This window comes from Mandrillus leucophaeus, unplaced genomic scaffold (genome assembly GCF_000951045.1).
Source record: "Mandrillus leucophaeus isolate KB7577 unplaced genomic scaffold, Mleu.le_1.0 Scaffold518, whole genome shotgun sequence".
NCBI classification, from domain to species: Eukaryota; Metazoa; Chordata; class Mammalia; order Primates; family Cercopithecidae; genus Mandrillus; species Mandrillus leucophaeus.
In genome coordinates this window covers 662,247-687,210 of record NW_012105564.1, presented here as the reverse complement: position 1 = coordinate 687,210, position 24,964 = coordinate 662,247, and the positions used below count along the sequence as shown (strand labels likewise).

Below are 24,964 nucleotides of genomic sequence, written 5' to 3'. Positions count from 1 at the left end.
ATGAATTTGTAAAATTTGTTTACTACTATCCCAGTGTCTAGAACAATGCTTGTTACACATTAAGCCCTCAATAACTATTTGGTGAATAAATGATGCATGTCTTCTTAACTAATAAACATTCATTGAACCATTGTTATTTGCTAGCATTGTGTTTGGTACCGCAAGTTTATAATGATAATCACTATACTTATGTTCTGCCCTGTCTGGTATGAAAGACAGGCATAGAACAAATTATTCCATGGAATGAGAAGATCAGCAGTAGAAAGGAGTGTAAGGGACCCAGGGAGCACCATGCTACTTGAAATGTGGCCTGCTGACTGCTGCTGGTTCATGGGCTATTTGGACCAGTCTGCAATGATTAAATACAGAAACTGAGAGTACATGTTTATAAATAGCAATTTGACATTACTGCAACATTATTTTTATTGTACTTTACAGAAGTATTGGCCTGCCACAGATTGGAAATTTACAAAAAAGTATCCTTCATCCTAAATTTGAGAAGCACTGGCACAGGGGAGGGAGCAACTAATTATATTTGTGTAGATCATAGCGGGCTTCCCAGAGGAAGTGATCCTAAGCTAGGATTTGGTAGTGAAATAAGAGTTTGCCATGAGGGAATGTTCTTGGTGCTGTAAAGAGCTTGTGTAGAGGCACCGAAGTGTAAGTAACACTGTGTGATGTGTGTGGGGAACTGGTGGAATAAAGCTGGGGTATAATATTATTTTGTGGTGGGGGAGAGGTGTTTATGCAACAGAAATGGACAATGATCAGATTGAGCAAGACCTTTCATGCTCTGTCGAGGAATGTAGACTTGATTCTCTCAGTGAGGGAAGCAGGAGGGAAGACACATGATTAGATCTGAGTTTAGGAATATTTCCTCCTACCACATTAAAAGGGCTGTGACCATATGTTCCATTTTCTTTGATTCACCCCACACTAAGTTGGATTAGTTCTTTTTTTCTATACTTTTTATGCCCTCAAATGTTTATTTTCCTGTCTAATACAATGGCAAAATTTTGGTATCTCTGGAGTTTTCTACGCACTCTTCTTTTAAATCACAGCTTCATTTACAGCCAACCCTGGGCCTTCCTCAGAGGCTGGGCACTAACCCCAGCATCTAGGCACAGCCCTGTGGCAGGCAGAACTGGGCGGGGGCCTACATGGAACTCAGTGTTGACATGTGAACATCAACAGCTCACATTCTCAGGCAAAAACTGACGCTGGTCGTCTGTCCCCACATCCTCACTCTCTGTTCCTAAGAGGAAATATCACTGGTCTGTGATAAGAGGGGGTATGTAAATAAATGGACAGTCGGTTAGAGTTTCATGCCTAGTGCTGGGCCTCATGATTGAGCCCAGAGTACTGTATTTTACTTCACTATCTGCCAGTTGGCTTCCTCACACTTTGTTCTTCCATTCACTCAAAACACATGCATAGAGCCTCCATCACATGGTGGGCATGCTTCAGGGACTGGGGAGACCACAGTGACACAAGCTGACCTGGTCTTGCTGTCAGGGAGCTCATGCTCTTAGGCCCTCCAACACAGGCACATGGTGAAGTTGGCTTTGTACTCCTGGTATCCTACAAAGGCTTGCAGCATAAAGAGCCTTTAATACCCATCTGTTGACTTAGAACAGGGACAGGGACTGTTCTAAGCATTCCCTACATGAGCTCTGGAGGTAGGGACCAGTACTATGTCCACAGTACAAGTGAACATAGTGAGACACAGGATTTAAGTAACTTACTCAAGGTCTCAAAGTGAACTGGGGTTGGTGCTTGGAATGCAACTCCACCATTTGCTTTATGTGCTGTGCTATGCTATGCTCTGCAGCAGTGGATGGTGAATGAAGCCCACAGTACCAGTGTGCTAGCACAATGGCCCCCAAAACAGCAAATTTAATTTTTTTTGTGGTTGTTTTTATGTTCCCATTCATACCCCAAATTTCTGCTCTTGCTTCGTCTAACATTTAGCCAACACTTTGTTATCCAGAATAGGCTCAACCTTTAAGGTTGTTTCTTGTTATTGTGGAAAATGGATTGGTAGTCTGTGAAAGAATAAGGAGTTACTGGCTACCACTCTCCAAAGACATATGAATGCTTTCATTGGAATGCTTGAGGTTGAAACAGTTAAGGTACTCAAGACAGGACCGTGCTCACTGCACTGTGGTACTTACCTACGCACTGCTCCCCTCGCTTCTGATATCCAGGAGGGCACTGACATGCAAAGGATCCCCGTAAATTGATGCACACTTGGTCTGCTCTACAGTTGTGCGTCCCTGCAGTGCACTCGTCTATGTCTGTCAGAGACACGCAACACAGAAAGAATTGTCAGTTGTGAAGATGTTGATATTGCCTCCATTTTGCCACTTCTTAAGCTAAATTTTTACTTTATTCTTAAAAGCTTATAATGTTCTTACATTGGAAATGTTTAAAATTATAAATTATTTCAAGTGTTCAGAAAATAATTTTGCAAATACCAATGAGTACTGCTCAGATTTAACAAATGCTAACATTTTGCCATGTTGGTCTTGGCTCACTCTGTTTTGTTAAGAAACATTTCAGATACAGCTAAAGCCTCACACCATCCTCATCCCTTGACCCGTCACCTACCACTGTCTCAGTAGGAAGGAATCCTTCCCTGAGATGTTTTTGTACTTTCATTAGACAGGGATGCATCCATTAGAACATATGATATTGTTTTGTATGTTAAAACATTTAAATAGATTGTATGATACTTGCTTTTTCCATCCAATATATTGTATTTGAGATAATTTTCATTGACAAATTTCTAAAAATCTAAGCAATAACAGTGTAATCAACCTTTAATATTATACGTTCCCTGTAGTTGTTTGTTTTTACAAACAGCAGGGTAACATGTACGTATACATTTTTATTTGCAAATTTCAGAATGCAGAGGATTCAATTTGATCGTGTTTCTCTAGCTTGTGTAGTTTAAAAATCCATATTTTCTCAAAGCAGTGCACTTCTGGGAATAATTTGCTAAATGTGCCTTAAGGAGTATGCAGGTTACAGTTCTAGAAAAGTAAAAAATGCCCAGTGATAGCATAATAAACCAGTTACAAAAAATTTCTTTGGGATCAAATGGTGATATAAAATTGTGTGTGTACATTCATATTTTCAGTCATTTATAAGTAAAATCTAATTTTACCTTATCTGTATCACCTTTATATTCATTCAGCTCTCCTATATCATGAAGTTAAGTAGCACACAAGAAAGGATCATATAATTTCATCATTCTTCAACAACCACTCTAAGCTTCATTAAAAAATGTCATAAAACTTGTGATTCCTAGATGACAATTTTTGCATAAAAACCAAAATACTACCCTTCTACCACAGTGATGATCTAAGATCCCTGAGGCAGATTTCAGGGGTCTTAGAGAATCACTGTGGCAGACCAGGGTAGTATTTTGGAAGAAAAAGTAGGGAAAGAATCAATAATAAAAAATTGACCCAATTTCTGTCTTCCCTCTAAGAATCTCAGAGAGTAGCCCCTGAGGTTGGTTTGCCTTTCACTTTTCTGTATTTTCGAGGAGGATTGCCGCATTTACACTATGCAGTATAATAATACATGAAGTTGAGATTGTAAAAGGGTTGTCCTCAGAAATCGGCTTCACTTAGCTGGGTGTGGAAATGATAAGAGAGATTCTTTCCATAAGAAAGAGGGAGGGGAGATGAAAAAATACTTGAGTGATGTATGGCTATTTATTGGATAATAATCTATAAAGCATTCACTTACGTAATTCTTTGAACTTGGTTTTAAAGTTTTGGCTAAGGTTTTTGTTACTTTGTTTTGAAATTTATTATAATTACTACTAGTATTATTTTCAAGTCAGTGATTACAAACTGTCCTTTTTAGGTACTATGCGATGGTGCAACAATCTTGCTTTGAAATTATCTGCTGTTCCTTGTGTCTTTTATTATTTTCTCAGATGCACTTGATGAAAACCTTTCTACTGGGGTTTCTTCAGAGCTTTATGACTCGTTAATGCAGAAATGACAGCAGAATTTCTATTGTTTTATGTCAAGAACATTTGCCAGCATTTGCAGTGATAACAGTCCTGAGAGATATGGCAATGTTAGATTCAGTTGTGGCAAGTTTCCTCTGGCAGAAGATCAAGGCCCTGGGCTGGCTGCTGCATTTTCTAAGGGAGGCCTCAGCAGTGACTGAGGTTTTTCTTTTTGACATCTCTCTGCAAACTGCCTCCACCCCGCTGCATTCCTACAACTGATGCCTTATGACTTCCTTCCTACTTTCTTGTCGCTCATTTGTTAGTGTCTCATAAATAGGCTAACATTTCCAGTGGAATTAATATATCATTAAATAGATTTTAAACACAAAAACCTGTGCTACTCCTTCTTAAGAATGAGGTCTGTTTACCTTCTGAGTGGGTTATTTAATAAAAATATTAGGTGAGTTAAATTAATTTAATAAAAACAACAACAACAAAAACAAATAAAATACTACTGTGCTCAATGCCACTACTTTCCTTCCCTTTCTCCATCAAAACCCAAACAAAGCTGCAACAAGACTTGCCTCACCTAGGACTGACTGGTGATTACACATTTTACTTACCGGGACTCATAAAATCGTCAAAAAAGTGACCTCTGTGACCAGGAAGCAGCTACTAACTACATTTCCATTTATGGCTTCTCTGACTGTGGTTTAGAATATTTATCCTCTCTCTTGCTGTTGGCGGTTTATCTAATGCTAAAGGCTATAAACAGACTCAATTTCTTTGACCTATTTTCAATGATATTAATGTCAATTTATTAGTTTATTTAAATAACACAATTTTATTTTGAAAATTGTACTTTGAGATCCTGGAATTACTTATTTACACATCTATACAAAGTCATATAAAATTATTATACATTGTTAAATTCTACTATGTTTGGCTTTTCTACTTCTGTGCATTTCCATTTGTCGTAAATACCAGAAAGCTCACTATGATACAAAAATTACTAAAATGGACAATGATGTCAGAAACTCAAAGCAGAATACCCATCCCTGTGCAGATGCTCTGGAAAAGCTGGCTGTCTCAGGAGCGTTGATGACAGTCCACTGCCCTCTACTTGCTCCTGACTTCCCATAGAGCAAACACAGCCTTTTGTAGGTATCTCCATGGTGTGTAAGAAAAATCAGTTTCCTACATTTGTATGGGAGAATGTCTGCATTAGCAAAAGCAATGCTTTATTTATAAGGGAAACTACTCAGGTCAGCCATGATTTTCCTGATAATCTAAGACAAATTACTATGGGGAGAAATCTTTTGTTGTTTTTGCATGATTATAATTTATCCTTGACAGTTAAGCTCACTTGGTTTTTCAGGCAGTCAGTTAATAAATTTCCTGGGCCCTGGGCCCAAGCTCTTTGGGTGGGGGTGGGGGATCTGTCTTATTTACCCCCCCATATTCCCAGTGTCTAGGATCATGCATGAAACATGGTGGATTTTCAGTAAATATTTGTTCAATAAATGGATAAATGAGTTATTACCGTTTGCTGAGAATTGGTACCTAAAGTTTCAGGAAAAGTAGGATCAGTGTTTTACCTAATGGAGCTAAAAATGTATAAAGCAGAGTAACAGGTAATATCTGAGAAACACAGCAAAATCAGTAAGATGTCAGTAAAAGAAAAATAATGTTGAGCAGTTGAGTTCAGGAGTGCAGAGGCTATGAGGTATAAAGCAGATTTGCCAGAAGAGGTGGGTTCTCCACTGCATTTTGAAGAAGACGAGATACATGGGTTGCCAGGAAAAGGAAGCTGTTTCTAGGCAGAAAGCGGCTCACATTAGAAAATGCTGATAAGACAAAACTGGTTTCCATGAGAAGAATGGCAGACAGATGGAGCCAGCACAGCTGCAGGGGCTCTGTGTGAGGAGCCTGGTACAGTGCCTGGTTGAAGAGGATCATGAAATGCTAGCTCTGTCATGAGCAAAATTCAAGGCCTTAAAGGCAAGATTAGAGAGTCTGGATTGAACAACATAAGGAGTCTCTCTGAACTATGTAGACAGAGCCTAATGTTAACATTACCAAAGAACAAAATAATAGAATGTGCTTCCTAAAATATCACAACACATTTCATCATTCTAATACATTAAGAATAGCTAATGGCAATATTTGGTGATGCCCTCATTTTTCAAAAATGTGCCCACGCACTCCCTCCTAGTGATTTATACTATTGTAGGTCCCTCTCTTGCTGACTTTGGCACCATTAGTTGCTTTAAATAACGCAGGCTAATCTTTGCTCAGCTCTCACTTCTAGCCTCTTTGTCACACTGACCCCCAAGTCTAGGGAACCGCACATTTGATTTTCTCTCAAAGTTAATGGAGGCAACTATGTCCACATCTCTGTGGTGTCCATTAAGTCTCTGCTTAGGCCCTCATTCTCTATGTTTTTGGCTCCTTCCCTTCAGTCTGACTCATATTTCCCAAACCCCTGACTCATGCTGCTTTCTCTCTCTTATGCAACATTTTAATCTCTGCAATGTTCTTTCCATAATTTGATAACTTACCACGACATGGAGTCCCTTCAGCATGTTTTCATGGGCAAAAATTATCTGCACCTTGAATGGTGTTGAGGACCATTTAGACTTTTATAATTTGTGCTGCTTCTGGTTTAAGAAATAATTTAGAACTACTTTTGAATAAGCCACTGTAGACTAGAGATGAGAATGCACTAGTAATAGGACAAAGAAGACTGAAATTATTTTGAATCTGTCACTCCCTATGTGATCTAGGGTCATGGCATCCATTTTTTTCTCTTTATTTCACCATCTCTAAAATAGACAGTCTATCCTTAACAATAACACACAGATTTTTAAAAGTATTCAGATTCTTCACAACATACTTTTTTTTTGTTTCCAGACTGTAAATTCCTGTAGTAAAATAACCGTATCTTTACTAGTTCTGTGTGGGACACGGTGCATACTTTGCAAATATTATTTAATGGTGCTATCCTGTGAACTCTTGTGGTTAAAGAAAAGATAGTGGTTATATTCAAGTCGGTGATACTTCTTGATCTGTGTGGATTTAAAACCTTATTATACCTAGCTTCTTCAATTAAACTGATTTAATCTCCTAAATGGAGTAAAGTAGAAAAACGGTCACGGTCAAGGATTCATGTTTGTTAGAAGGAGGAGCTTCTTTACCGTTGACCTCCTTCCTCCCAACATTCTTAATGATTTAGATACCCACCTGCTCAAAATGATTGCTCCCAATCCTTTCTAGGGACAGGGTGATAAACTAGTTCCTACCAAAGTACTCTTTTTACTTACTCTGTGAAGAACTTTTTAAATAAAAGGGACTCATTGAGTGAAGGTCTTAGAGGTATTTGGAGTATTTTGTTTTTCAATATAATCCTGGAAGGTAAGAACTACTTCAGCAAGAGCTGAGGGCACTGCAGTTTACTACTGTTTTACTCATCCAATAATTGCTATTGATAATGATAACCTAAGTAATTAATAAAATAAATTATGTAGACTGAAATCTGATTTAGAAGAAAGTGTATAATATTTTATACAGCTTCATATACAAACTTGGTAACATTCTAAAATTAATTGGTATAAAAATAGGTAAATTCTTAGCAATATAAAAAGATCTATTATTTGATTGGGAAAGCAGAATTACAAAGCTTCTGATTTAGTCCTAATAACAGCCTTGTGGAAGAGGTGGTTACTTCATCCACAATTTACAGATGAGGAAGAAGGATGTCACTGAAATGTTGACTCTGTTGAGGGAACTTGCCCAGGGTCACACAGAGCAGAGATTCAAACCCTAGATTTCCATTTTGTTTCTGCAATTTAGGTCTTGAGGAAGACTTGTTTCCTAAGAGTTCTGGAGACTAGTTTTAAGTGAAATCATAGGTGTTTTTAATTTTTTTAGCCTTAAAGGTAGGGTTGTTAATGTCACAGCACCTTGATTCCTCCCTTGTGTCTTTCTTCTACTTAGAATAACATTCATAGCTCTCCAAGTTTTCTGTTTCCCTCCCCAGTTTTTAGCCAATTATCAACAATTTTTTGTCAAACACTTTCTAGTTCCCTTGCTGTTTCTTTCATAGTACTGGAATCAGATTTATCTGGGCCAAATGCCCAGTTCTAGTTAGCTTTTCACCCTTCTGAAATTATCAGCTAGAATTCACTCAAGCTAAGCAGTTCTAGTGAAGAAAATAAATACTAATATTAAGTAACAAGAGAGAACTGTCTTAATCGATGGCCAGCAGTAGATTTATAGTTCTAGATTCTTATCAGTTCTGGCAAAACAGATTGTTGTTAATTTGGTGTGCTTTAAATGATAAACAAAAATATCACCAAAATCAACAAATTATCAGCCTCCCTGATAGTTCATTTCTTTGTTTTAGAGTATGGCGAATCAAGTGTCCTAGAAGTCCTTGGCATTGCATTATGTTCTATCAGAACTTTACAATATGCTGTTCTCGTAGGAAAAAAATCATGCTACTTCGAATTGCTTTTCTAGCAATGATGATGGATTTGCATTGCAAATGGACCCCCCCCACATAGCTTCCTCTGTGGACAATAGTGTTTATTTGCCAGATGATTGGATGAGGTTAGGCATATAGTTCATGAACATGGGGAAGAAAACCAACTAATACATGTGAACGACCAATCTGTGACTCATCTGTACTACACTCAAACCAGATGAACCAATGGGTCATAGGCTGAAACAGAAGAAGAACAAAGAAATAAAGGCTTTACTTCTCATTCTTCAGCTGTTTTTGCTCACTGGCAACGTGAACCTTATGCTTTCAGAATCTCAAGGAAACTACATTGTCTACTGATAAATGATTGTTAATTGTTAGGAGTATTTTCTGGCATTTTTGTGAATATGTCATACCCAGTTAAACTCTCTTTTTTTCCTTCTTAAACTTTTTTTCTTTTTTTTTTTTTGTTTTGAGATGGAGCCTCGCACGGTCGCCTGGGCTGGCATTTAGTGGCGCGATCTCGGCTCACTGAAACCTCCGCCTCCCAGGTTCCAGCAATTCTCCTGCCTCAGCCTCCTGAGTAGCTGGGATTACAGGCACCCACCACCATGCCTGGCTAATTTTTTGTATTTTTAGTAGAGACGGAGTTTCACTCTGTTGGCCAGGCTGGTCTCGAACACCTGACCTTGTGATCCACCCGTTTTGGCCTCCCAAAGTTCTGGGATTACAGGCCTTCTTAAACTTAATTATTAATTTAGAAAATGTTTGGGAAAAGATAACCCTGATATTTGGGATATTAACAACCTATCATCAATCTGCTAGCTTGTGGAGGTAAACCTATATTTTGAAACAAACAGCACCATCAGTCTTTGCTCCACAGTGGCTCAGTACTAGGAATTAAAGACCCTTTGTGTGAAGGTTTAAGCCCATTCCATACAGGCTGGAGGCCTGTTTCAAAGTGGATGGCCTTGGGAGGAATTAAGATCCCATCCTATTATGGGATGCCTCTGCACTGACATTTCAGTTGTGTTTTCCTGGTTCCTGGCCACTTCATCTCTCCTCTCCTCTATCTCCCACTTCCCCGGCTCCGGATCAAACACTGGTGAGTGATGAACTGAATGGAGACTGACTACATTCAACTGAGTCTACCAAGCCCTGCCTGAGCACTGTGATTTGATTCTTGGCCTCCCTCCCTGAGGCCTTGCAGCCAGATTAGTCAAGTCTCTGGAGCCCAAAGCACACACATTCCTGGCTTATTCCTTCAGGCAAATCATCACTTGAGGTCGCATAAGCCCCTGGCTATGGCAGTGCCAATTATAACAAGCATGGCTTGCTGACCTCCTAATTGTATGAAACCAATTACATTATGCTTGTTGTTCATTCAACAATAAGCAGCTTTTGTGCCCACTAAATTGAGGCATACTACTAAATCTGGTGAGTGTAACTTGGCAATACTTCTCCAACTCATTAACTGCCTAAAGCTTTTTCAATAAAGAATATCTTTGTGCCTCTTGCCTTCAGAGAATGTTACTTTCTTGTGTGTATTTTCCTGCCCATTTCATTATATCTTACTTATGATCTTTCTGCGCAGTGTTTCTCCATATGCCTCAGGCCCTTATTTGCACTAAATTCTTTTTTCTGTTCTCTTTTTGATTCAAAATTCCAGCACAATGAAAAGCAATGAAAAGAATAAAGATGTGGATAAATCTAAATAAATACTGACTGCCTAAAGCAATAATAGTAAAGTATTTTGGGATTTACAAAATATTTAGAATTAAAATACATGAGAATAATAGCATATATAGTTTGGCAGGAAGAGGAATAGAGTTTAAATATTTTAAGGTCCTTGAATCACGCAGGAAGAGTTAAAAGTACTAATTTATCTTATATTTTGATAAGTCATGGATGCATGTTCAAATGATCCCTAGGAAAAACAATGAAGGAATGGTAAAAAAAAAAAAACAAAAAAACTACAAAGCTAACAGAGGGGAAAATGGAATAATACAAAATACTCCATCAATTTAGAAAGAAGGCAAGAAAGAAAAGAAAAGGAAACTAAAATGTGCAGGACAAATGTAAAGCAAATAGAATGGTAGGTAGTTTTAAACCTAAACATATCACTGATTATAGTAAATGTAAATGGACTAAATGCCCTCACTAAAAACCAAAAATTGTCAAATTGATTAAAAAACAAAACCCAAATATACTGTTTCAAGAGACATAATTTAAATACAAGGACACAGAGATTAAAAGGAAAAAGATGGAAAATATTTATGCAAACACTAACCAAAAGAAAGTTGGCTTTGCAATATTAGTATTAGAAGAGGTTGACTTTAAGGAAAAAAAAGATTATTAGAGAATAAAAAAATACTACTTAATGATAAAAGTTTCAGTTTACTAGGAATATGTAGAAATTCTAAATTTAAATGCACTTAATAATATAGCCTCAGTAGAGACAAATAAAAAAATGAATGAAACTAAAAGGAAAAATTGACAAGCACAGTTACAGTAAGATTTTAACACACTTCTCCTAGTAATTGAAAGAATAAGCACGTTTTCAGAAATGAATAGAAAATGTGATTAAAGCCTTTGAACTAATTGACACGTATAGAGCACAGTACAGAATACATAGCCTTTTTAAGTATTGAGGGAACATTAAAAGAAAATGGCTATATGCTGGCATTAAAGTAAGTCTAAATAAATTTCAAAGATTTGCAATATACAGATTATGTTCTCCAATTATAATGCAAATAAGATAGAAACAACAACAACAACAAAACCAGAAAAAGCCCTTCTTTTGGAAAATTGGACATATTTCACAACAACCCATGGTTTAAAGATAGCAGAATTGAAATTTGAGAAATCTGAAACTGAATGAAAATGAAAATACTACAGATCAAAATTTGTGGAAAAAAATGCCAGCCCATAAGAAGGCCCATAGCCCCACCCTACCTCCTCACATCACCCTTATCTTTTTCTTTGTACTCAGTTTAGGAGAGAAGAAAATGCAGATGAGATGTACATCTGAGATAGTCTTCAGTGTTATGAAAGGGAGCCTAGGGAAGGAGGAAACGATGTTTTTATCTTAATTTTTATTTTAGGTTCGGGGGTACATGTGCAAGTTTGTTATATAGGTAAATTTGTGTCATGGGGGGTTGCTGTACAGATTATTTTGTCACTCAGGTACTAAGCCTAGTACTCAATAGTTATTTTTTCTGCTCTTCTCCCTGGGAAGAGGAAAAGATCTTGACCATGTGTTTCCAAAAAGCAGAAATAGAATAAATTGCTAGAAATGCATGAAAGGCAGATTTTTGCTCAGTGTAAGAGAAAATGTGGTTATTATTTGTTTTGATGTATGTTTTGATAGGAGATAATGAGCTTCCTATCACTGGAAATACACAAACGATTCAATGTGGATCCCAGCAGGAGGTGGGGGATTTGGCTAGTCATCTGTGTTTAAAAACAGTGTTAACATGCTACATGCAAATATGACAGAGTTTTAATAATTTTTGAATCTGAATGGTGGGTGTTCCATGTAAATTGTACTGTACGGTTAACTTTTCTCTAAGCTTGATAATGTTGATGATTGAAAATTGAAAAACAGATGCTGCATCCATTCTAATACAGAAAATTGTGAGGATTCAACAACATTGAATATCTATACTTTCTCTCATTTGACACATGGTGCACATACATACAGCTTTGTATAGCTGTGAAGTTAACTTTTACACCTTTACAATCTATCTCCCAACATCTGAAAAACTTGCCTCATGATAAAGTGTAGCAAGAAAAGGTTTCATTGTAAGTGGTTATTTATTCCTTCCCTCTTCCTTGAGCAGGAAAACAGTTACAAAATTTTAGACTCATTATTCCTTGTCCTGTATTAAGGATTTTTCAGGAAGGAAGACTCAGTCTTCATCATGTTAAGGCATAAGATTATTCAGTGATCAAAATGTTAAACTTGTGCCCAAATCCATCAGATAACATTAAACCAAGTGAGATTTGACTTCTTGGTTTTGTTCCAAATTGATACCACAGTTACCATTTCCTCCAAGTTATCCATAAATTATCATGCATTCTTGGACTTAATTTGTTGATAAATTATGTTGACCTAGGCTGTGGGATTTTCCTCCCTCTATGTTAGAACACTTTCAGTGTTGTGAAGCAACAGCATTCAAATAACTCCTGAATATTAGCTCAAGGAGTGCCTAAAGGCCATAAGGGACAAAATAAAATCTGTTCAAAAAAACTTCTGACCCTGTCAGTGTTGCAATTCTAAAGGCTTCTCAAAGCTAGCATATAAAATTGACTTTGGACTTTAAAATGAGTCTGGGGCATTTTACTTTACATTTCCATTGGGGACAGAAATAAGTTTCTCAGAAAACACATTCTCTGAGATCTGTTTCAGTTTTATGAATCTGAAATTAAAGCCTACTTTGATAAATTCCAAAATGCTGTTTTTAAAAGTATTTGTTTTCTAGCTCTAATCTCTTCTCTCCTCTCTAACTTGGATCCTGGGAAACCTGAGTAATATGCTGTTGCTTTCTTGGGGCCATGGTCATGGATCTCCATTTCTTTTTCCCTCCTTTTTCATTTTCAGTGGTGACTTTTCTCTCCCTCTAATCTGTAGGATCAAAGGAGAGTCTGAAAATGGACTCATCTTTCTGGATAGGATTAAATGGCTCTATTAGCAGAGTGGGATGAATAGAAAGTTCTCTTCAATGTTTAAATACACTACTGTGTACCTATAAAGTTACATACTTGTCAAGAATTTAGAGTAGCTTAATGTCTGTTTGGCAGTGCAAATTCTGAAAAACAATCTGGTGGAGAAACATGCCCTATACATGGTTCGTGTGTCTGCAGAGTACAAAGGCAGGTGGACCCAAGCCAGTTATGCAGTCGGTGTGTTAAAGGTTGATGCCAAACTAAGTCAATCTTAGAGATAATTTCTTGGCATGAATAAACAGATGAAAAAACCAAACTCTACGTTCTTAGATCTGTTATATATACTTAAAATGGTTACTGTATGGAGCACATCCATGGAGTCTATCATATTCCAAGTTTTCAATTTGAAAGAAAATGGAAAAATTGAGCAATTCAGATTGTTAATTTTAAAATTAGCCTAGGATTATTTTTCCCCTAGAAATGTAACAATTTGTTTAGAGAAACTTTTAAGTGAAAACCTTTGACTTCAGGCACATATGCGGTTATTGTGGATGACTGTTGAGGCTGCCAGATAGGTGTAAGGAGGTACCCTGTCAGTGACCTTCAATTACGAATCTCTTTTCATGATTTTCAGAATTAGAGGAATCATATTATTCTCTAAGAGCTAGTATTTTTAAGTTCTAAGTTATTTTATTCGAGATTGTATCTTTCTGTAGTTGCTTATGCTAGCTTTTTACTAGCCGCCTTATACCAAGAATTAATGTTTATATATAATTTATTATACCAAGAATTAGAGTTCAAGGGAGGACTTGTTGATCATTATAGAAAGTCTGAGAATCACGGAATTACTCTTTTTCTTATACAACTCACTGACAGAAATATGCTTGAGACAGAAGAGTGGGTAAGATCACAGGTTTTAGAGTCAAATAGGTCTCAGTTCAAATCCAAGCAACATCACGTTTTAGTTATGTGTCCTGGGAAAGTTATTTAACTTTTCTACTCTTCCACATCTCACTCCACATCTATCAAGTAGGGGAATGTTCAGTTCATAATGATACTGTGAGGACTAATTGAAACAATACACACTCAAAATGGATGTACCTGGTCCACAGTAAGTGTTCAATAAATTATACTTAACAGTGTGAAGATTTAAACTGGTAGTGGAATCAGGGTGGTACTTCTGCTATACACAGATGGAAGGAAGCAAGAAAACTGCAGGAAGTTGGGGATTTTAATATAATTTTCTATATACTTTCACATTATTAAATATCCTACCTTTGTTTTGTTGCTTAGTGTCATGTTTTCAATATGGTCTTTATGACTAACACCCAATCAGCAGGAGCATCATAGTATGACCTTCCCTTCCTTTGGCATATTCCAGATGAATGGATACAAGAACAGGCAAACACAGCCTTTCTTGCTAAAAGTTATTTCTCACTAGGAAAATTGCAAACATTCAAACAAAAAAAAATCTATCAAAATAAAACAAATCTAGCATCTTCTGCATTTCATAATATTTGATTCATAAAATCAGTCCTGTCAGAGGAAAGGACTATTGATGGCTACAGGACAGCTTCATGGCAACGAAGTATTAATATTTATAAAGACTACCTAGCACACATAACATTGACTAGAGCTCTCATTAGAACCTACATGTAACTCTGAGAGAGAACTATTGTGTGAACAATTTCTAGCTATGAGAAAGATATGAAAAATGTAAATTTCAGCAGCAACTTTTATTTATTTATTTTTTTGAGAATGTTAAGGACATTGTGGTCACCCTCTTTCAGGACAGTAATAAAATTATCAATCGGAACTATGAAAAAACAGGGAATATTTTCAAATGTCATAGAGTTAAATGCATATAAAGCCAGGACAAGGATTTCTGGTCATTTGTTCTTAAGGACAAAGCTTAGAGTTAGACTTTAAGATGAAAATGTTGTATGCCTGACTTTTCAAATGAGCAGGTTGGGAGAATCTTCACTAAGCAGAATGGTGATCTACACCACTTGTATTTAATGAAACATTCATTCAGTCATATCAGATAGGAGAGTTTAATTTTGGGCCAATATTTGTTTTTTAAATTCTGTGCTAGTAATATAGTAAAACCATGGCATATTAGAAAAGTATTCTTTTGGAAAGTTAATTTTAGTTTCTTTGAACATAAAATGACCTTCTTCAAATGCCTTCATTATAGCTGAAGGTAAATTATATGTGCATACGTGACTGTTTCTTGTTACTCTTGTAAGAGAGAGTATTAACAAACAGGAAAAATGAAAGAAATTAAGGCCCAAGGAAAAGCACCATGCTTATGGTAATAGGGTGATGAATCATGTGGCTAGGCTGACTCTTTCTCTGTTGTCATCCTAGCCTATCAATCATCATCCTACATTTCTGACCCCTTCCTACTTAAATACCGAATTTTGCATTTGCCCCGGAGACCATTCTTCCAACTTGAGAACTCCGACTGCTGCTTATCTCTAAAGTGGTGTGAGGACTGCCTCCTACTGGTCTGTAGGCCCTGGACACTGCTTCTTGGGCTGCTTCCCTGGCCCAGTGCTGAGGCTCTCCAGCGCACTCCTTGCAGGATTGGCAGGGCTGTCCCTGCCATCTTCACCTTTCTAGTGATGCTGGGCTGCTGCCAGGCTCCTAGGGCTCCAAGACCTGCCTGTGACTGTGCACACAAGTGTTAACAAAATGCAGATGGTCCTGTATAATTTGTCTGAACTTTCACTGCCACATAACAGGAGGTTCCACACATAAAACTGTCTTTTCCTTGGGCTCCATCTCATCAGTGCCACCTTACATGGCCCTCTACATCTGCCAGGCCACCTACTGCCATGTGCAACAGATTCTTGCCACTTGTCTGCCTTTGTCTGTAAGCCTCCCTCTATATTCTCTATTTTACCAGTAAAGACTCCCCTTGGGGGTCCAGCTCAACTCCAGGTCACCACAGAAAGTAGCTTGTTCAGGTGACCTTTGGGACAGCTGTGTCCACAAATTATCTTTTTTAAGAAAGAGAACTGCAGCAAACTCACTATCTCTGGAATCTCTACTGACTTGGGGCAATGGCTGCTCCCCACCTCATCCTCAATTAAAGCCCCTTTAAGGATGAAGCACCTTGTCTGGCTGGCTCAGCATCCTAAATGAGTTTTGCTCTGACCACCAAAGTCTGGCATTCTCCGCTGGGAAACTAACAGCTGGATAACCCCAGGCACATATCTGTGGCCTATATAATTTTTATAGCCTCAACTTGTTGAAGGTGGCAATTGAGCTATCCATTAGGCTGGATGTATAAATTCTAGCATGTTTATGTTATAAACTGGCAAACAGTTAAGATAAATAACACTTGACGCTTCCATAGTATTTACACAATTATATCATCGTTACAATATTTTATCTTACAAGATTAGGAGATGTTCTGACAAAACACGTGAATGTGTAAAACTTTCTTGCAACTTCTGCAAAGGTTGAATTACAATTTTGTTTTCAAACCAGTCTTCCAATAAGTGGTATCACAAACTCTAAAATGGAGCAAACCTCAAACAGTAAAAATCCTTTAAGAGTTGCAGTCATATTCTTTGTGGAGAAAAACCAGAAATGGCCCGAAACGATGCACTAAATGTTGACTCAATTTTTAAGGCTGGTTTGACTTCTGTAGCTTTTCCTTGAGCTAAAATGTTTTCCCTACTCCTTATGTTTGATAAAAATTTAAGCATACAGAGAGACCTGTGCTATTTCTTGAATGAAATGCATATTTATTTTGCCACTGCAGAACTATTATAAAAAGAGAATAAAACCAGTTGTAATTAGTTACAATAAAATTATCCAGACAGGTTAACAAATGAGAACTCAGAAATAAATTTTAAAAGTAAATGATGCATTTAATTCCTTTGTGAGCAAAAAGGGCAGATTTCATGTGGATTTGCATACACAAGTTTCAGACTGATACAGGGCATCTTTCATTATGTATAAAGGGCAGCTGATTACATCACTCCCTGCCATCTTGAGGATCAAACCCAAGCTTTAAAACATGACTGGCAAGGCCCTTCATGATTTGACTCTTGTTGATCGTCATGTACTGCACACTGAAGTTATGCAGAACAACTTGCTCTTCCCTTTTCCCATCTTCTCATGACCTTAGCAAATGCTGCTCCCTCTGCCAGGAACATTCTTTCTCCTTTCCCCACTTCTCTAAAGTCTAATTGCCACAACTTCCCAAGACTGAAGCCTGGTGTCACCGACTCTAGGAAGTCACTAAAATGGGACTTAAAATGTCACATTGTAATTACTGTCTGCTTCCTCAAAGACTGAGAGCTCTTTGAGGGTAGGCCCCATAAGCTGTTATCTTTGTATTCTCAGCACCCCCTATGCGTTGCACATACTAGTTACTTAATTCAGGCTTATTGAATAGTCTCACACTTTGAAATGATGTTTAGGGATTCAGCTACAGGATACCTAGACTGGGTTTTGTGCTATCTCCCAAACTGTAACTAACAAAGCAATATTAACTTTTCCCCGATCTTATTATTCCTAAATCTGTTAGAAAATAAAAAAAAGTAAATTCCAGATAACGAACAAATCATCTCCAGCAGACCCCCACCACTGAGAAGGAAAAGTACAGGTATGACTATTGTTAATGAAGTGTTTCAGAATGGAAACTTAAATAGGTCAATAAATGGATAAACCAGGTGTTTTACCTTTGCAAACTAGCTGTGGGGTCTCCCAAGAAAAAAAGTTGAGACTTAGTGAAGTGAGATCTAAATCCAGTTAAAATTCTTTTGGATCAATCCATAAACGAAACTATCTATTCTTATGTTCTTAAATTCTTGCTTTATTAGCTTGGCAGTCCAGCCTCACTCCTACTCCCAAACCTCTTTCTGTACCCCTTTTAAATTCTTACTTTTAAATAAAAATAACTTTTAACTGGAAAATGTTTCCCCTAGATATATCAGGAAAACTTGTTGCTTTCCTCTGTCTACAATCAGATTACTTTTTAGTTCATGCTTATTTGCAGAATGGATGGTAGGGGGGTTGTGGGGTAGAATGGGCCTATGGATAATTGCCTCCTGCCATAATTTCCAATATTGCAAAAACCTTGTTACAATGACTCTGCTTACGTTGAATTCATTGTATTTTGCAGGGTGACTGCCTTATACATGCTAAAATAAGAGTAACTGCTATTAACAGCCTGTTTAGACATAGTTTATAGTTGGAGACTTGCTCCATATTCCTTCAGTCATACATTACGATTAATGAACATTCTACAGTTTAATGAATGTGGGCAGAGGCAGAAAGGCTGATTGTTCAGTAGATCACTGAAGGGCCTATTTAACTCCAAATTGGTTATTTCATGAAGTGTGGGGGGTGAAATTACACCAACTTGTTAACTTGTAATTGATGCTTATCTTTGTAATACCTATGAATAAATATATTGCTCAAGAATATTAGAAACAAACTGTTCACTCTTAGAGTTAAACTTGTTTAGAATCACTGTTTCACACAGGAGAAGCTGCTCTGTGGCAAAATGATGAATTATCTATTAGAAATAATTTTAAACTAATTATTATGATCCAGAAAATAGTCCTTATGTATCACACTCTCTTTTTTTGCCTCTTACTAGCGTACTTTATGTACAGTACTTGAAAGTAATGCAATTCTTTCTTTAAAAACTCACTCGCTTTTCCATAAATCAGATTGACATAGGCCCTCACCACCAATGCTCCCCACCTCAGTCCCATTAGGATGACTTAACACATTTAACCATATGTGTATATGTATTTTTTTCCTTCTCATCCTACATCTGTCAGGAGATAGGGTTTTCATTATGTCACTCTTTGCTCAAAATCTGTCACCAGTTGTGACAGTAATAAATTTAAATGGCTTAACCAAGAATTCTGGGTCCTACCTAAACTGTCTTCCAATGGAATTTTCCAATCTTGTTTCCTGCTGCACCTGCAGTACCCGCCTTGCCTCAACCCAAACGGTGACACTGGGACTGGGGTGGGGAACAGTGGTGTGAGAGCTTACATCAGTCTGATTTATGGAAACGGGAGTGAGTTTCTCAAAAAACAACTGCATTACTTTCAAGTACTGTACATACGGTAACTATGCTAGTAAGAGGCATAAAAGGAGAGTTTGATACACAAGGACAATACTGTCAACATTATGCTGCATCTAGGGTGTCCACCCACCAAGCCTGTCCTGTTCTTCTCAGGTTTGTTCACCTCTGGTTCATCCTTCATGAACTAGATCACATCCATCCTCTCAGAAAAGTCCTAAACTGGCTACCTGGTGGCAGCACCAATCCCTCCTCTGACTTCTCCAGAATTTTTCAGTAATCACCACTTACCATTGATGATGTGTGGATGGAGGCTCTTAACTAGGTTCTGTTGACTTGAATTACTGAGCTGAATTATTTGTATCATTTAATTTTTAAAAGTCTGACCTTATGTTACATCTTCAGACAGACTGGAAAGTCCTTGCAAGAAAGGTGGTGTGCTTAGACTTCTTGTACAGTTTGAACACATGTTAATTGAATGCATTGATGCATGAACTGGTGAATAAATCACTAAAAATTAAACAAATGCATGAATGGTGCAGACTTAAGGGTATATATGGAGAAATATATCCTAAACTTGCATTAACAATTTGGGTCTAGCAAGGAAAGGAAAGATGGAGTTCTAAAAACCATCTAGTACTTAAATCTACCTGGCTGCATTATTTAAATTATCCTTTAATGCCTATGGGGCAAAACCCAGTGATCTAGCAAGAAATGACCAGAAACAGGCTCTTTTGGTTCCATAATCTCTCAGTTGAGCCCTGTGTGTTTGGGAATTTAAGAGCAACGTGAGGTTATGGTGACCACCTGGCCACACCATATCCCTCTTCCCTTCTACGCAAGGAATGACCATGAGCTCATTCTCAGAAAAGTGGACTCTGCTGCAACACATTCACAGGTCACCTCTCTGAAGGATTAAGTGCAATGCAGAATGGGGCAGGACAGAATAAGTCTTATTCAGAGAGCATGAACAATTTCTGAGGGGAACGTCATTGCTAAGTTTTGTAATTTTTTTTTCTTCTGAACTTTTGAAAAAATCAACTCTGGTTTCAGTTTAGTTTTTTTCCCCCCCTAAAGAAACTTACATGGCCACTTCTTGAAATTTGTTCCAGATGGATTCAGTCATAGAATGATTGATTAGCCACTCAGTTGTGAGCTATGTGGTTAAGTTCAGAAACCTACAACAAACTGGCTTGGAGCTGAGTTTCATGGTAAGTGGCAGAAAGGATAATCCTTAAACTGTCATTTTAGAGTTAGTGATGAGGACAGAGGAATTTAGTGGTGCTACTTATGTCAAGAGAATATATTAGCAAATGGATGGCTGAATATGAGGAAATCTTATGAGCAGAATGCTTTTTTTCCCTCTGGGCTTCACCGTAAAGGGAATCAGATCTGACTGCCCCCACGAGCACCCCCACTGCCTTCTTCGTGGACTAGACCAGCCTTCCCGGGATGCTCTGGGTTGTCCTCTACCTGGCTGCGAGGCACCGCAACTGGCTCACAGTGGTTTTTATTATTGGCATGAAAAACACCTGGAGAAACCTGGAAACTAATCTAGGGGACAGTAAACTAAGGAGAAAATGTACTGTGCTCCATACAGAGCTGTGTTATGCACTTTAAAAAGCAATTTAAGAATGTTTGGTCTATTTCTATGTTCTTTACCAAAAAAACCAAAAACTTTCCTTTGGATTTTAGTTATACTTTCTAATAGCTGCATTAGCCTTTTCTCCATTTTTTTTTCCTCTGGTTAACTGACAATCTGGCTACTAGAGTATTCTTCATGGGGAGAGTGGATGTGGCTGGCAGCTGTCCCTTCATGTCTCCATCTCATATTATAGGTCCTGGTATTATTGTTAAATTGGTTTCTACCTTCACTGATTTTTAGTCATATATCTTTCCTCTTTTCCTCAGAGTGCTATCCTACTTCATTAGTGCCCCTTTGTTGAAAAATAAGCCACTATCCTGCCTCTTATTGAGATACCTATTCCTTGGGACCCCAAGAAAATTCATGTTGGATTTTGTTGCTTCTGAAGTTTTAACTCTTACACAACCTATTTGTTGTAATCTTAGGATATCTTCAGTGCGTGTCTCCTAGTAGACTTTTGAGGCAAAAGAAACGATGTAAACATATTTAAACATAAAGGTGATGATTCTAGGAGCAGGTTTTTGAATAGACTGTGGGAAGAAAAATGTGAGCAGAACAGAACAGGGATTTGTAGGGGAGAGATGAAGAACATGATATCCATGATTTCCTAACAAACACAAATATCGGAATGTCTAGGACAAAAGGTAACATAAAGCAAGAGCAGTGTTTATTAAATGTCTTTTATGTAAGAAGCATGTGAGTACATGTTAATCAGCCATAAAGAGAGTTTTTATGCTTGCCCTTAAAGTTTTTGTTCCATCAATATTACTTGTAGAGTGGAGTAAAAGATTTTAAACAAGTTTTAAAATCAAAGGAGATGGAATCATTTATGAGTATTTTTGGGGAGGATTGATAGCATTTTATAAGACTCAGGTCAGTGAAGAAAAGGCTACGTTTACTCCAAAGTAGCTTCTAGAAACAGCCAGGTTCTTCTTTGCCTGTGCTACTGACCACACCCATTAGGCTGCCTATCTGCCTGAGTCACACAGCCTCTTGCACTGCTGGGGAGGGGGCATATTTTGCTCTGAATTCCTATTCTGCGTTTTGAAATCATTTAAAATTCTAGGTTTAACTCTAAATGGTTGGAGTCAACTCAGGGAGAATTTTAATTCTAGATTGTGGTAGGCAGCTTCTGACATGGCTCTCAATGATGCCAGCATCTTGGCATTCACACCAGGGGCTTGTTTCCAACGAACAGTATACTGCAAAATTGATGGGCTGTCACTTCTATGATTAGGTTACTAAAGACTCCGACTTTGGTCTTATTAGCATCCTCTCTCTTGCTGGAACCTTCTCTTGCTCCCTCACTTGCTAAGAAAGCTTCCATGTTGTGAGATGCTCTATGGAGAAGTGTACGTGGCAAGGAATTGAAGGTGGAAGAATTTATGAGAAACGGAGGCAGGAAGTCAATCCTGCCAGCAACCACTAGTATTTGAGCAAGGGAGTGGATCCTTTCCAGTCAAGCTTTGAATGAGCTGTAGCCTTGTCAGAGACCCAAAGTCAGAGGATGCAGCTAAGCCACAACTTGATTCCTGACCCAGAGAAAAGGTGAGGTAATAAATGTTTGTTGTTTTAAGTCACTAAGCATTGGAGTAATTCGTTATGCAGCAACAGATTAACTAGCATATAGACTTCCTTATGGTTCATATGTGATGGAAAATAATACATAAACTCAGGCAAGAGTCATTGCTTTGGTTGTGAGCATGGTTTGAGTTGGAGGCTGAAAGAAATTCCAAAAGGTGAAAAGAACTAATTCATAGACTTTAAACAGATAGTTCTTTGCTGAAAAGCACTCTTGTCTCCAATGAAGATGGGAAACCTTAATTTAGGAATCAAGAACATAATAAAGGGCTGGTCACATTTGCTGGCACCTTTGCATTTTAAATGGGTTTATATTAATTTATGCAAAAAGTTTATTTACTGTGCACCAAAATAAAAATAACGCCTTTCCAACCTAGGATTAAAATGAAGACTGGCCGGGCGTGGTGGCTCAAGCCTGTAATCCCAGCACTTTGGGAGGCTGAGACGGGCGGATCACGAGGTCAGAGGATGGAGACCATCCTGGCTAACACGGTGAACCCCCGTCTCTACTAAAAAATACAAAAAACTAGCCGGGCGAGGTGGCGGGCCCCTATAGTCCCAGCTACTCGGGAGGCTGAGGCAGGAGAATGGTGTAAACCCGGGAGGCGGAGCTTGCAGTGAGCTGAGATCCGGCCACTGCACTCCAGCCTGGGCGACAGAGCCAGACTCCATTTCAAAAAAAAAAAAGAAGTCTGGGGCTGTGGCATGAACCACAATACCGTAATTAAGTCTGGGGCTGTGGCATGAACCACAATACCGTAATTACCCATGTCAGTGCCTGGGGAAAACACTGCAGTGATCTAGCTTTTAAAGCTTCAGTGATTTGGTCCAGACTTTTAGCAAAAAACTAATAGTAGGTGTGAACTGTTTTGTCAGTAAAGCTTCAGGTGATTAGAACCGGCTGACTTTTTGCTTCTGAGTCATTAATGCTATTATAATCACAGAATGCACCTGCATTCTTCCCAAGGTGGATTTTAACTTGCCTCAGTATGTCTTCCTGATAAAAATGCCATCCAAAAGGCAAAGATGAACTCCTATCAATGGAAACAGCTTAAATGCCAGGCATATGTCAATCAAGAACCATATCATTACCATACATTCACAAGGCTTACCGCCTAGACAAAGTGCACTCATTTTCTCTCTGTCTTTCTCTTGTTCTTTGTAAATAATTTCAAGTAAGAGCTGAAAGGACAACTCTTAATTTTAATAGCTGAGAAAACTGAGATCCAGCAAGATGAACTCATTTAATAAAGTCAGCTTTATTAAATGAAGACCCAAATGGGAACTTTTGTCTCTTGCTTAGTTTCATGGGGGTTCCACCACTCTTTGCTGCCAAAGACTACTTTCTGGAATTCTCTTGAGCATTCAAGCATAAAAACATTCCACTACTGGAGAAAATTCTATTAATTAGTAAGAGAGGGAAATATCTGTGAATTATAGCTATAGCTGTTACAATGTAATTTGTATTGGAGAAACTGAGTATCTAACCAAAGGAGAAAAATGTATTTTTGAAAAGTAACCGCATGCAAATTTGACAATATCCAATTTATACCCCATTTTGGTGCTGCAGAAAGTGGAGGATGAAGAATCATTAGACATATTAGTTTCTTGGTAGGAAAGATATTGTCAGCTACTGGAAGACAGGTTCTACATACATCAACAAAACCAGGGAGCCTGTTAGAAATGTATAATGTCATGCCTTAACCCAGACCTACCCAGAATCAGAATTTTCATTTTAACAGGATCCCCAGGGAACTGATATGTTCATTAACGTTTGAGAAGCACTGATCTATAATGCATAGCATATAGGAGATTCTAAAAAAATATTAAACAATTGAATCCCAAATTTAAAGACTTCTTTAGCCAATTTTATAAAAACAGCAAAATTGATTTTATTAGGTGTCAACTTTTCTACTTTCCTTCATCAATCTTTTGAGGAACATACGCATTCATACAAATATATATGCATTTATACATATATATGTATACATACCCACATATATGAGTGGACAGCTGGTAATTACAATATCTTATGAGATACTTTAGGAGAATCTACTTTTGATTGGTATAGTCTTGTGACTGCTCATTGTCCTCTACTCCCTTGTCTTGCTCTCTTCTAATCTCCCTCCCAATTCCATTCCACATCTTTTTTTCCACCTGTCATTCCTCTTACAGGTGGTCCTGTCTTTCAGGGTAAGAGGAGGCTCCTGGAAGATAAAAGTATGGCTCAGTTGTTTGCTCCGTTTTTGCCTTTTCTCCACAAATGTATGTTTGAATATAGTCCTGGCCCCTACGCTAGCAGGTACTCCCTGAATTTTTGCTTTTTCCTTAGAAGACTGATTTTCATACCTGAGTGCTGTGTGGTGGTGGTAGGTGGTGCTAGAGGGTGAGTATCACTGTTACTTGAGATTTGCAGAAGATCCAGGAAGTACCATCAATAGCTTGAGTTTTTCATCATCATAACATGCAGTATATATTTTTTAAATTGACCAAAGGGCAAGCAACACCAAGTCATGAATTTTCAGCAATTGCTGTTACCTGGTTGTGATCTTT

At 37.9% G+C, this 24,964-nt stretch overlaps 1 protein-coding gene across 2 annotated transcripts in view; it reads right to left on the bottom strand.

Moving 5' to 3' along the window:
- Nucleotides 1-24,964, bottom strand: part of EFEMP1 (EGF containing fibulin-like extracellular matrix protein 1) — a 57,333-nt gene that overhangs the window by 13,013 nt on the left and 19,356 nt on the right. For both annotated transcript variants that reach the window (XM_011996504.1, XM_011996503.1), the window contains one exon: nucleotides 2,175-2,297. In XM_011996504.1, coding sequence (XP_011851894.1) covers nucleotides 2,175-2,297 — 123 coding nt within the window. The remainder of the gene's footprint in view (nucleotides 1-2,174; nucleotides 2,298-24,964) is intronic.